Source organism: Aquarana catesbeiana, linkage group LG11 (assembly GCF_042186555.1).
Source record: "Aquarana catesbeiana isolate 2022-GZ linkage group LG11, ASM4218655v1, whole genome shotgun sequence".
NCBI lineage: Eukaryota > Metazoa > Chordata > Amphibia > Anura > Ranidae > Aquarana > Aquarana catesbeiana.
This window is the reverse complement of record NC_133334.1, coordinates 218,479,268-218,492,586: the sequence shown is the minus strand read 5'-3', so window position 1 is coordinate 218,492,586 and position 13,319 is coordinate 218,479,268. Positions and strand designations below refer to the sequence as shown.

Genomic DNA, 13,319 nt, shown 5'->3' with positions numbered 1-13,319 from the left:
GGCCTGCCGTGAGTTCTCGCTGGATTTCGAAAGCGGTTGCCATCACAACGGGGCGGGAACTTTCAACGACGCCGCCCGTTGTGATGGCAACCCTGAAGCTTATGGCGCTGCTCGCCGTAAACACAGAGCATGTGCGGGAAAGATCAGTGAATGCTGGGAGCTCAGCATTCACCAGATCCCGGAAATCAATGCTTGTGGGCTTCACATGCCCACAAGCAAGATGGGAACGGCCAGGATCACTTTTTATAAACACTTATTAGAAATGAAAAACGGACAGCAGCAGATTTAAAAAACTGAAACAGCGAGTATTACTTTATTATTTTGGAAGTGTATGAATGACTACAAAAAAAAAAAAAAAAGTTGAATGGTCGCGGGAACCCCGCTTTAATGGCTGTGTGTTGAGTTATTTTGAGGGGACAGCAAATTTACACTGTTATACAAGCTGTACACTCACTACTTTACATTGTATCAAAGTGTCATTTCTTCAGTATTGTCATATAAAAAGATAAAATAAAATATTTACAAAAATGTGAGGGTGTACTCACTTTTGTGAGATACTGTATATGTGTATGACGCATTCCCTGTATGCAGAATTTCTGTATTAGGATTATTCAGACAGCTGACAAGACCCATCCTCTGATTTAACCACTATAAGACCGGGCCTCTTTTTCAGACTCGGTGTTTACAAGTTAAAAACACGTTTCTTTGCTAGAAAATTACTTAGAACCCCCAAACATTATACATTTTTTTTTCTAACACCCTAGAGAATAAAATGGCGGTCATTGCAATACTTTTTGTCACACCATATTTGTGCAGCGGTCTTACAAGCGCACTTTTTTTTTTTTTTACGAAAAAATTCACTTTTTTGAATAAAAAAAAAAAAAAAAAAAAAATAAGACAACAGTAAAGTTAGCCCAATTTTTTTTTATATCGTGAAAGATAATGTTACGCCAAGTAAATTAATACCAAACATGTCATGCTTCAAAATTGCGCCCGCTCGTGGAATGGCGTCAAACTTTTACCCTTAAAAATCTCCATAGGCGACGTTGAAAAAAATTCTACAGGTTACATGTTTTGAGTTACAGAGGAGGTCTAGGGCTAGAATTACTGCTCTTGTTCTAACAATCGCGGCGATACCTCACATGTGTGGTTTGACCAGTTTTCATATGCGGGCGCTACTCACGTTTGCGTTCTTTTCTGTGCGCTTTAAAAACATTTTTTTTTTTTTTACACTGTTTTTAAAAAACACAAAAATTTGGGTCACTTTTATTCCTATTACAAGGAATGTAAACATCCCTTGTAATAGAAAAAAGCATGACAGGACCTCTTAAATATGAGATCTGGGGTCAAAAAGATCTCAGATCTCTTATTTAGACTAAAATGCAATAAAAGAAAAAAAAAAAAAAAAATTTGTCATTTGAAAAAAAAATGACAACAGAAAAATTTGCCTTTAAGACGTATAGGCGGAAGTGACGTTTTGACATCGCTTCCGCCCCGCTATGGTATGGAGACGGGTGGGGGCCATCTTAGCCTCACTCATCTCCATACCCAGCCATGGACAGGTCCCGATCGCTTCCGCCACTACTGACGGCTCCGGTAAGAGGCGGAGGGTGCTGGACAGCGGCTGGGGCCCCCTCTCCTGCCGCCGATAACGATGATCGTGCGGCGAATCTGCTGCAGAGACCACCATTATCGTTAACCGAACCGCTGCCTGAAGAGATGGATACCTCAGTTGTGGCAGCAGCTGCTGCCATTACCGAGATATCCCTCTTCAAAGTCAGGACGTATATAGTCGTGCGGCGGTCGGTAAGTGGTTAAAAGGGACTGTAAACCCTCATGGGTTTTTCCCCTAATGCATTCTATGCATTAAGGTGAAAAACCTTCTGTGGTGCTGCAGCAAAAAAATGGGGTTATTTATTGAGTTTTTTGCATTAATTGCATTTGAAAAACCACTGTGCAAATAAAATACTATGTCCGCCGGCCACCCGCGATCGCTCCTGAGAGAGACAGAACGGGGGTCTGTCAATGTAAACAGACAGATCCCCGTTCTGTCAGGGGAGGAGAGACAGATCTGCTGTTCCTAGTGATTAGGAACAGCGATCTGTCTCCTCCTCCATTCACTACACTGCCCCCCCCCCCACAGTTAGAAACACCTCTCTAGGGAACAGTAAACCCCTTGATCGCCCCCTAGTGCCAGTGACATTTATACAGATATCAGTGGCTATTTTTAGCGCTTATCGCCGTATAAAGGTCACTGGTCCCAAAAGTGTCAAAAGTGTCCGATCTGTCCACCGCAATGTCGCAGTCTCGCTTAAAATCGCTGATCACCCCCATTACTAGTAAAAAAAAAAAAAGATAATAAAAATGCCATAAATCTATCCCCTATTTTGTAGATGCTATAACTTTTGCGCAAACCAATACACTCTTATTGTGATTTTTTTTTACCAAATACATGTAGAAGAATACATATTAGCCTAAACTGATGAAGAAATTAGTTTTTTTAACATTTTTTTTGGCGATATTTATTATAGCATAAAGTAAGTTTTTTTGTTTATAGCGCAAAAAAAAAAAACAAAAAAACAAAAAAAAAACGCAGAGGTGATCAAATACCACCAAAAGAAAACTCTATTTGTAGGTAAAAAAAAAAAAAAAAAGGGACATAAATTTTGTTTGGGTACAGCGTTGCACGATCTCCCTAAATCTATCCCTTAGTTTGTAGACACAAGCTCTAACGAGCAGGGCCCTCTGATCCCTCCTGTATTGATTTGTATTGTAAGTGTACTGTCTGCCCTCATGTTGGAAAGTGCTGCGCAAACTGTTGGCGCTATATAAATCCTGTATAATAATAATCACGATAACTTTTGTGCAAACCAATCAATTTACCAAAAAAAATTATATATATATATATATATATATATATATATAGGCTTGACAAATTTGCTTAGACTCTAGGAGCCAGCTGAAAAAGTTAGGAGCCAGTTTTTTAAATCTTCTGCCCTGCGCCCAGAACTGCATGTCTGGGGCATCGGGCAATAAGAATTGCTCATGCCTGAAGCCAAGCAAAAAAAAACCCAAAATATTATAAAAAAAAAAAAAAAAAAAAAATCAACTTTTTTGTTGTTTGTTATAAGATTTTGCAAATACGTTTTTTTTTTTCCTCCTTCACTGATGTGATCTGATAGGCGGCACTGATGAGCACTGATGGGCTGCACTGATGAGGTGGCATTGAGGTTGGAACTGATGGGCACCAATAGGCAGCACTGAGGTGCCACTGATGGGAACTGACAGGTGGCACTGATAGGCAGCACTGAGGTGGCACTGACAGGTAGCACTAATGTGCACTGACAGGTGGCACTGATAGGCAGCACTGAGGTGGCACTGATGCACTTACACTTACATGGCACTAATGGGCAGCACTGAGGTGGTACTGACAGGTGGCACTGATGGGCAGCACTGAGGTGGCACTGATGGGCAGCACTAATGTGCACTGACAGGTGGCACTGATGGGCAGCACTGAGGTGACACTTATGGGCAGCACAAATGAGCACTGAGGTGGCACTGATGGGCAGCACTGAGGTGGCACTGATGGGCAGCACTGAGGTGGCACTGATGGGCAGCACTGAGGTGGCACTGATGGGCAGCACTGATGGGCAGCACTGAGGTGGCACTGATGGGCAGCACCAATGAGCACTGAGATGGCACTGATCTGCAGCACTGAGGTGGTACTGATGAGCAGCACTGACAGATGGCACTGAATGGAATTGATAGGCAGCACTGACAGGTGACACTGACAGGCAGAACTGAGATGGCACTGACAGAGGGCACTGAGGTGGCACTGATGGGCAGCACTGATGGGCAGCACTGAGGTGGCACTGATGGGCAGCACTGATGGGCAACACTGAGGTGGCACTGATGGGCAGCACTGAGGTGGGCACTGATGGGCAGCACTGAGGTGGGCACTGATGGGCAGCACTGAGGTGGGCACTGATGGGCAGCACTGAGGTGGGCACTGATGGGCAGCACTGAGGTGGGCACTGATGGGCAGCACTGAGGTGGGCACTGATGGGCAGCACTGAGGTGGGCACTGATGGGCAGCACAAATGAGCACTGAGGTGGCACTGATGGGCAGCACTGAGGTGACACTGATGGGCAGCACCAATGAGCACTGAGATGGCACTGATGAGCAGCACTGAGGTGGCACTGATGAGCAGCACTGACAGATGGCACTGAATGGAATTGATAGGCAGCACTGACAGGTGACACTGACAGGCAGAACTGAGATGGCACTGACAGAGGGCACTGAGGTGGCACTCCCTGTCCACAACGGCGGTAAGGAACGGGTGACTGATCATGCCCGCAACCTCATCCCCAGCTGTCAAACTGAGAAGATGATGTCGGAGGTAGGCGGGCAGTGAGAGCACGCCATGCTCATCACAGCACCGCCCACCAGAGGAGGGCGCTGGTACGCAGAAAGGAGCGCGTATCCCGCTCCAGCAGGCCGCAAAGCCACGGCCTCAATTTTGGCCAGCCCGACCGAAGTCCGCGCACCCGCGGGGGGTGGGGAGGTGGGGTGGGGGAGGCACTTTGCAGGCATACAGACCGCTGCTGCGGTGTAGCCCAGGCGCCAGGATGCAATTTCCAGTCGCCATTGCGACCTGGCGCCTGGGTTTTGTCGAGCCCTGAGATATATATATATATATATATACACACACACACACACACACACACACACACTTTTTTTCAAAATTGTTGCTCTTTGTTTATAGCGCAAAAAATAACTGCAGAGGTGACCAAATACCATCAAAAGAAAGCTCTATTTGTGGGTAAAGAAAGGATGTCAATTTTGTTTGGGTACAGCTTCGCAACGACCACTCAATTGGCAGTCAATGCGACGCAGTGCCGTAACACAAAAAGATGGCCTGGTCATTAAGGGAGTAAATCCTTCAGTTTCTTAAGTGGTTAAAGTAGAACTATGGGCGAAACTTTTTTTGTCCTTTTGGATAGAGCAAGGGAGGGTTATAACCACTGTCAGATTATTTTTCACCATTTCTGTCCAATTGCGGAGATTTCCTTTCACTTCCTGTCCCAAAGCCAAACAGGAAGTGAGAGAAAATCCCTGCAAATTAAAGTGTTTGTAAAGTCACATTGTGACTTACTGGTATCCCCTCTGGATTATGCAGTCATTAACTATAGTAGGTTTTTTATGAAAAGGCTAAAAAACCTTTTCTCCCACCGCAGCTGTGCAGTGGAGCTGCATGGTTAAAAAAACGTGATCTCGATTCAACCCCCCTCACGATCCCTATGCAGAATTTCCCGATTCATTCATGTAACAAGTGCAGAGTTCTCTGCTCACTCAGCTGTCAAGAAAAAAAAACAGGCAGCCTGACAAGATTTTCACAACATTGTCCACACTAGTAGATAACTATAAACATTGTAATTTTTTGTTCTTAGATCAAAGGAATAAACTTCAATGTGTAGACAAGGGCAGTTTAACCATTTAAAAACTAAACCTTTTTCTGACAGTTGTTTCTTACAAAGTTAAAATCTGTATTTTTATCTCGAAAATTACTTGGAACCCCCAAACATTATATTATATATTTTTTTTTAGCAGAGACGCTAGGGAATAAAATGCTGATTGTTGCAATATTTTATGTCACACTGTATTTGAGCAGCGATCTTTCAAACGCAATTTTTTGGGAACAAATACACTTCAATGATTTTTAAAAAAAACTAAACAGTAAAGCTAGCCCCATTTTTTTTTTTGTCTATTGTAAAAGATGATGTTACGCCGCGAGAATCTTTATCCTAGGCAAAAAAAATTGTGATTCTCATTTTAGCCAGAATCGTGCAGCTCTACTGTGCAGTCACGTGACCCCCCTCCACTCTTCTTCCCCGATCTATGGAGAGCAACAGGAGGGGCTGAGATTCCCCCCCAGCCAACAAGTCACGTGACTGCACATCGGCAGTGTGAGAAAAGGTATTTAACCTTTAGTCCAGAGATATGCAATTAGTGGACCTCCAGCTGTTGCAAAACTACAAGTCCCATCATGCCTCTGCCTCTCATGCTTGTGGCTGTCAGAATCTTGCTATGCATCATGGGACTTGTAGTTCTGCAACAGCTGGAGGTCCGCTAATTGCATTATCCCTGCTAGTCTTTTAATTAAAAAAAAAAAAAAAAAGCTAAATACCTTCTCACAACGCCGCTGTGCAGACATGTGACTTCCCTCTGTTGGCCGGCTGACATCACAGGGGAATCTCAGCCCCTCCTGTTGCTCTCCATAGATCGGGGAAGAAGAGCGGAGGGGGATCGTGTGACTGCACAGTAGAGTTGCACTATTATGGATAAAATGAGAATCACGATTTTTTTGCTTAGAATAAAGATCACGATTCTCACGGCGTAACATCATTTTTCACAATATACAAAAAAATAAAAATAAAAAATTGGGCTAACTTTACTGTTTAGTTTTTTTTTTTAATTCATTGGAGTGTATTTTTTCCCCCCAAAAAAATTGCGTTTGAAAGACTGCTGCGCAAATATTGTGACATAAAATATTGCAATGACCTCCATTTTATTCTGCAGAGTGTATGAGCATCATGGGAAGTGTAGTTCCAAAACATCTGGGGTGCTAAGGTTCGCCATCACTGCTCTAGGGTCTCTGCTACAAAGTCGTTTTCTAGCAAAAAATACAGGTTTTAACTTGTAAGCAACAAGTGTCAGAAAAAGGTTTCATTTTTAAGTGGTTAAACTGACTTAATTTACAGAGCAAAGATTGTCCCTTAAATCTACAAGAACAAAATGTTACTTTGTATCTCTTCTCTATCTCTAGCTGTAGACCGTCACTCACGGAGTTCTGAAAACCGAGCGATCAGCGGTGTTCGATTGCTCGGTTCTCAGTGCAGAGGTGTCGGGGGACAGATGCAGCATCGGACCAATGGTGCATCCACCTAGGTAAGAATGATGGGGGGGGGGGGGAACATTCCTTTACTTCTCTTTTAGCGATTAATCGTGCAGCTCTAAACGCTATAGATAATGCCTGCATAATCCAGAGAGAGTTTTTGCTGCATATTGCAGCTGAATAGTGGCGGGAGGAGAGCAGCTCTCATGCTTACAGGCAGGGAGGGGGGAGAGACTCAGAGCAGAGAGCGGAATGACGGAGGCACGTAAACTGACCACGGTATCATGGCTCAGAAGCCATGATTACTGTGGTCAGCACTAAGGATGAGCTCAGGCGCGTTTGCAACTCCACAGCGCTAATCACAGGCAGTGAGACATTTCCTGATCCGTAGCTGCACAGATCAGGAAATGTCTCATTACTTGTGATTGGTGCTGCGGAGTGTCAGCTTCCTGGCAGGCGCATGGAGTTGAACACGCCTGAGCTCAACCTTAGGCAGCACAGACAGGGGGACACAGGAACAGGCAGGATCAGTCAGGTATATTACAACATAGGAAGGGACGAATTACACAGCACAAGCACTGTGCTATAAAATCATGCCTTAACCACTTCAGCCCCAGAAGGATTTGCCCCCTTAATGACCAGGCCATTTTTTGCGATACGGCACTGCGACGCTTTAACTGACAATTGCGTAGTCGTTGCGAAGCTGCACCCAAACAAAATTGACGTCCTTTTTTTACCTACAAATAGAGCTTTCTTTTGGTGGTATTTGATCACCTCTGCAGTCTTTATTTTTTGCACTATAAACAAAGAGCGACAATTTTGAATTTATATAATTTATTTTTTTTTTTTTACACATTTATTCATCAGTTAAAATATTCTTATACATATTTTTTGGTAAAAAAATGTTTATAAAAAAATCGTAATAGGCGTATATTGATTGGTTTGCGCAAAAGTTATCGTGTCTACAAACTACGGGATAGATTTAGGGACTTGTTTTATTGTTTTTACTAGTAATGGCGGCGATCAGAGATTTTTAGCGGGACTGCAACATTGCAGTGGACAAATCTGACCCGTGACATTATTACATTGATCAGTGCTATAAAAATGCACTGATCAATGTAAAAGTGACAGGGAAGGGGTTACACTAAGGGGCGATCAAGGCTTTAAGTGTGTTCCCAGGGTGTGTTCTAACTGTAGGGGGAATGGGCTACCAGGAACATGACAGATCACGGGAAACAGATCTTCATCATGTCTCCTGTCAGAACGGGGATCCGGTTGTTTACACTGGCAGATCCCTGTTCTGCCTCTGTACTAGGCGACCGCGGGTCACTGGCGGATATCGAGTCTGCCCGACCCGCGGGTGCGCTCACACTGCGAGGCCGCTGTATGGGTATTCGCACAACGCTGCCAACCTGCCGCAGTTTATCTGCGTGAGCTGGTTGAAAAGTGGTTAAAAGGAACAGAATTTTTTTTTGGGAGGGGGGGGGGGGGTGTTACAACCACTTTAACCACTTCAGCCCCGGACCATTTGGCTGGCCAAAGACCAGAGCACTTTTTGCGATTCGGCACTGCGTCGCTTTAACTGACAATTGCGCGGTCATGCGACGTGGCTCCCAAACAAAATCATCGTCCTTTTTTCCCCCACAAACAAAGCTTTCTTTTGGTGGTATTTGATCACCTCTGCAGTTTTTATTTTTTGTGCTATAAACAAAAAAAGAGCGACAATTTTGAAAAAAAAAAAAAAAAAAAAAAGCATAATTTTTTCTTTATGCTATAATAAATATCCCCAAAAATACATAAAAAAAAACATTTTTTTCCTCAGTTTAGGCCGATACGTATTCTTCTATATATTTTTGGGGGGAAAAAAAAAAAAAAAAAAAATCGCAATAAGCGATTGTTTGCGCAAAAGTTATAGCATCTATAGGGGATAGTTTTATGGCATTTTTATTAATATTTTTTTTTTTTTTTTTTTAGTAGTAATGGCAGCGATCACGATTTTTATCGTGACTGCAACATTATGGCGGACACTATGGACAATTTTGACATATTTTTGGGACCACTGGCATTAATACAGCGATCAAAAATGCATTGGTTACTGTAAAAATGTCACTGGCAGTGAAGGGGTCCACACTAGGAGGCAGTGAAGGGGTTAATGTGTCCTAGGAAGTGTTCTAACTGAAGGGGGATGTGGACAGTGCAGGGAAACTAACAGATCCTCTGTTCATACTTTGTATGAACAGAGGATCTGTCAGTTCTCCCCCCAGAGAACCGGAAACTGTTTACACACACTTCCAGGTTCTCCTTGTGCCCCGAGCGATCACGGGAGCCCGGCGGTGATTGAGACTGCCGGGCACTTGCATCGGCACGGAGGGGTTTACGCACGATCCCCCTAGTGGCAGTCAATGGTACTGACGTACCATGACGGCGATTCACGTAACAGAGCCATGTTGCCGCAGTATAACAGCGGCGGCTGGTCGGTAGAGCTGCACGATTCTGGCTAAAATGAGAATCATGATTTTTTTTGCTTAGAAGATAGATCACGATTCTCGTGGCGTACGATCACGATTCTCGCACATCATCTTTCACATTTAACCACTTCCCGCCCGGCCCATAGCAGATGACGGCCAGGCGGTGGTTCAGTTATCCTGACTGGGCGTCATATGACGTCCAGCAGGATAACATGCCGCGACGCGCATCGCGGCGATCGGTGTGTCAGTCTGACACACCGCTACACCGATCTTGGTAAAGCGCCTCCAGCAGAGGCGCTTTACCACGTGATCAGCCGTGTCCAATCACGGCTGATCACAATGTCAATAGGAAGAGCCGTTGTTCGGCTTTTCCTCACTCGCGTCTGACAGAAGCGAGTAGAGGAGAGCCGATCGACGGCTCTCCTGACAGGGGGGGTCTGTGCTGATTGTTTATCAGCGCAGCCCCCCCTCAGATCACCACACTGGACCACCAGGGATCGCCACTAGGACCACCAGGGAGAGGGGCAACATGTGGATTGCCAGGTATGTACCCCATGGCCATCCACATGTGCCCAGTCAATGCCCAATCTGTGCCAATCAGTGCCCACAAATGGGCACTGATTGGCACCATTATTTAGCACTGATGCTCAGCAATGCCACCCATCAGTGTCCGTCAGTGCCACCAATAAGTACCCATCCGTGCCACCCATAAGTGCCCATCTGTGCCACCTATGAGTGCCACCTCATAAGTCATCGGTGCCTATCAGTGCCGCCGTATCAGTGTCTGTCAGTACAGCCATATCAGTGCCCGTCGTTGAAGAAGAAAACATACTTATTTCCAAAAAATTTTTAACAGAAACAAAGAAAAACTTGTTTTTTTTCTAAATTTTCAGCCTTTTTTTATTTGTTGCGCAAAAAATAAAAACCGCAGAGGTGATCAAATACCACCAAAAGAAAGCTTTATTTGTGGGAACAACATGATAAAAAAATTGTTTGGGTACAGTGTTGTATGACCGCACAATTGTCATTCAAATTGCGACAGCGCTGAAAGCTGAAAATTGGCTTGGGCGGGAAGGTGTCTAAGTGCCTGGTATTGAAGTGGTTAAACAAAAAAAAAATTGGGCTAACTTTACCGTTTTTTTTTTTTTATTCATTGAAGTGTATTTTTTCCGAAAAAATTGCGTTAGAAAGACCGCTGGGCAAATACAGTGCGACAAAACATTGCAGCAATTGGCATTTTATTCCCTAGGGTCTCTGCTAAAATATATATAGTGTTTGGGGGTTCCAAGTAATTTTCTAGCAAAAAATATTGGATTTTAACTTAAAGCAGGGTTCCACTCAAATTTTTAACATAATCTTACCCCCTTCAGTTAATTGCATAGATGTTCAAATGCCGCACGAACATTTTTTTAATTGCTGTAATTACCTTTATATTGTACTTTATTGTGGCACTTCCTGTCTCTCCTCCCATGGGAGTAGCCATGTTTATTGCCTTTCCCCGGCGCCGCACTGTCTCCTGGGAGCTTAGTGTCAGGCTTCCCAAGATTCAATGCGGAAACAATGATCATGCGTGTGAACAAGCTGTGAATGAACAGCATTCACCGCATCCAGGAAATCAATGCTTGTGGGCTTCACATGCCCACAAGCAAGATGGAAACAGCCAGCATCACATTTTTTAAGTTATTCTTCAGTACGAAAACAGACAGAGGCGGAAATATTACACCCAAACTGTGAGTATTATTTTGGGGTTAGCAAAGTGTCTCAATGACCTAAAAAAAAAAAAAAAAGAAGGATGGGTCGCCGGACTCCCGCTTTAAGAAACAAGTGTCAGAAAAAGATTTAGACTTGGCTAAACTTCCTGCATTTACATGTTTAAAAACTGCCTGGATTTTTTTCTTTACACACAAGTTTCCCTTTGATCGAAGGAAGAGTTATACAATGTTTATTTCTAAAACTTGGCAGACTGCCCGGATGTTTTCTTTTGACAGCTGAGTGAGCTAAGAAGTCTCTCCACTTGTTATATGAAACAATTGGCAAACTCTCCAACAGAGATCGTCAGTGGGGTTGAATCGAGATCACGATTTTTTTTAACGATTAATTGTTCAGCTCTACTGGTCGGCATGCGATTAAAGGGAATTCCTCGGGTGTCCCCCAGATCACCAGAACTAGTGTATCCATTGGAAGATTCCCCCTCTATTACTTTTCTGGGGACAACCCAAAAGTTTGGCGTTTACTTTCAATGATAATGGGAAACAGGACAAATTGAGATTGTGAATCTTCCCAACGGCAAAAAAAAAAAACCTGACAGGGGTTCCAATCCATCGGCAATCTATCCAAAACGGAAAAAAAGTTTTGCCTTTAGTTATACTTTATTGGTTAAAAGTCAGCAAATGGAGTATTTGTAGCTGCTGACTTATTTTTTTCAGAAACAACATTTTAGGGTTCATTACAGAACTAACCCCTCCTATCCTTACAGCCAGGATAGCGGCCATCTTGGCTTCTTTCTATTGGATCTGCAGTTGCCATAGGGCTGCCCATGTGATCAGATAGGACCCCGGCCATTTGATGGCTGACATAAGAAGACCAGTAACAGGTCTCATTATCACAGCACGCCCCGGATAGACCGGTTGGTGGGGGGTGAGGGAAATCGTTGTTTCCTATCCCTCCAAGTAGTAAAACACGGAGGCCGGCTGGGATATGAAGCCACGTACAATCATCAGAGGCGGGTCGTCTCATCTCTGGAGAGCAGGCAGAACTTAAGTGACGAGCTATCCATCACCTGTAGAGGTGTGACCGGCACTACAAGTCCCAGAGGCCTCCAGCCCCATATACCGCCCCGCCCTACACACACAGAACGGACTACAAGACGTCCGGTGACCCCAAGTCACTGACTCCAATCACCTCTGAGCTCCGTCACCGGTAATTCGTACTAAACAAATCACTCACCAATATAACTCCGGCCACCTTCCGCCATCTCTACCTCGATGGAATACAGTCTCTACGTCACTTCCTGAAGGGAGAGCCCGCCCAAGCCTTTCCACGAATCACCGGGGCAACCATACAGCTTCCCGCCACCAGTGACGCACGGCCAAGGACAGGAGGCCGAACACTAGAGGGGAAGAGGCGGCTCACTGCATGTCCGCAATGGAGAACTTGTGTACAGGGTGTCCTTTCCGGTGCTTAGAATACGGGGATTTCTGTGGACTTTCCTTTATTATAGGGGATTTTCCAATAAGCTGTCTAGCGTGGTCTTCTAAATGCGGGCACATTGATGCCGTTATTTGTATTGAGTGAAAGTGTTTCCAGGCGCTTCTTTATGTTTTTCGGGGACATCTGTGCCTTTGTGGCACTTTTTGTTTACACATTACAATCAATATTTTTTTGCTAGAAAATTACTTCTAACCCCCAAACATATTATTTATATATATATAAATATATATTGTTTAGCCCTAGGGAATGAAAGGATGATCATTGCTATTTTTTATACCACACGGTATTTGCGCAGCGTTTTTTTAAATGTAATTTAAAAAAAAAAAATACATTTTAATGAATTATAGAAAAAACAATATAAACCTCCCTTTTCTTTTTTTCTTTTTTTTTTTTTTTTTTTTATAATGTGAATGATGACTTTACTGCAAGTAAATAAATACCTAACATGTCACGCTTTAAAATTGCGCACGCTCGTGGAATGGCGACACTATAGTACTTAACTGGTTGCCGCCCGCCCACCGTCAAATGACAGCGGGGCGGTGCGGCTGTCGTTCTGGAACGAGGTCATATGACGGCATCCCAGAACGGCCGCTTTCAGGGGTGCATGGGGTGCATGGCCTCGCCGTGTTGCTAGGACATGGCGCAACCCCGATCTCTGTAAAGAGCCGCATCCACGGCTCTTTAACCATGTAATCGGCTGTGTCCAATCACAGCCAGTCACATGTAAACAAGAAAGTGCTGGTAA

The 13,319-nt window shown here is 44.1% G+C and overlaps 1 protein-coding gene across 1 annotated transcript in view; it reads right to left on the bottom strand.

The window, feature by feature from the left end:
* NXF1 (nuclear RNA export factor 1) overlaps positions 1-12,375 on the bottom strand; it is a gene marked incomplete in the record, with an annotated part of 77,592 nt that extends 65,217 nt beyond the window's left edge. Inside the window, 1 exon segment of the mRNA XM_073605320.1 lies at positions 12,311-12,375. Coding sequence (XP_073461421.1) covers positions 12,311-12,338 — 28 coding nt within the window.
* Positions 12,376-13,319: the final 944 nt, after the last annotated feature.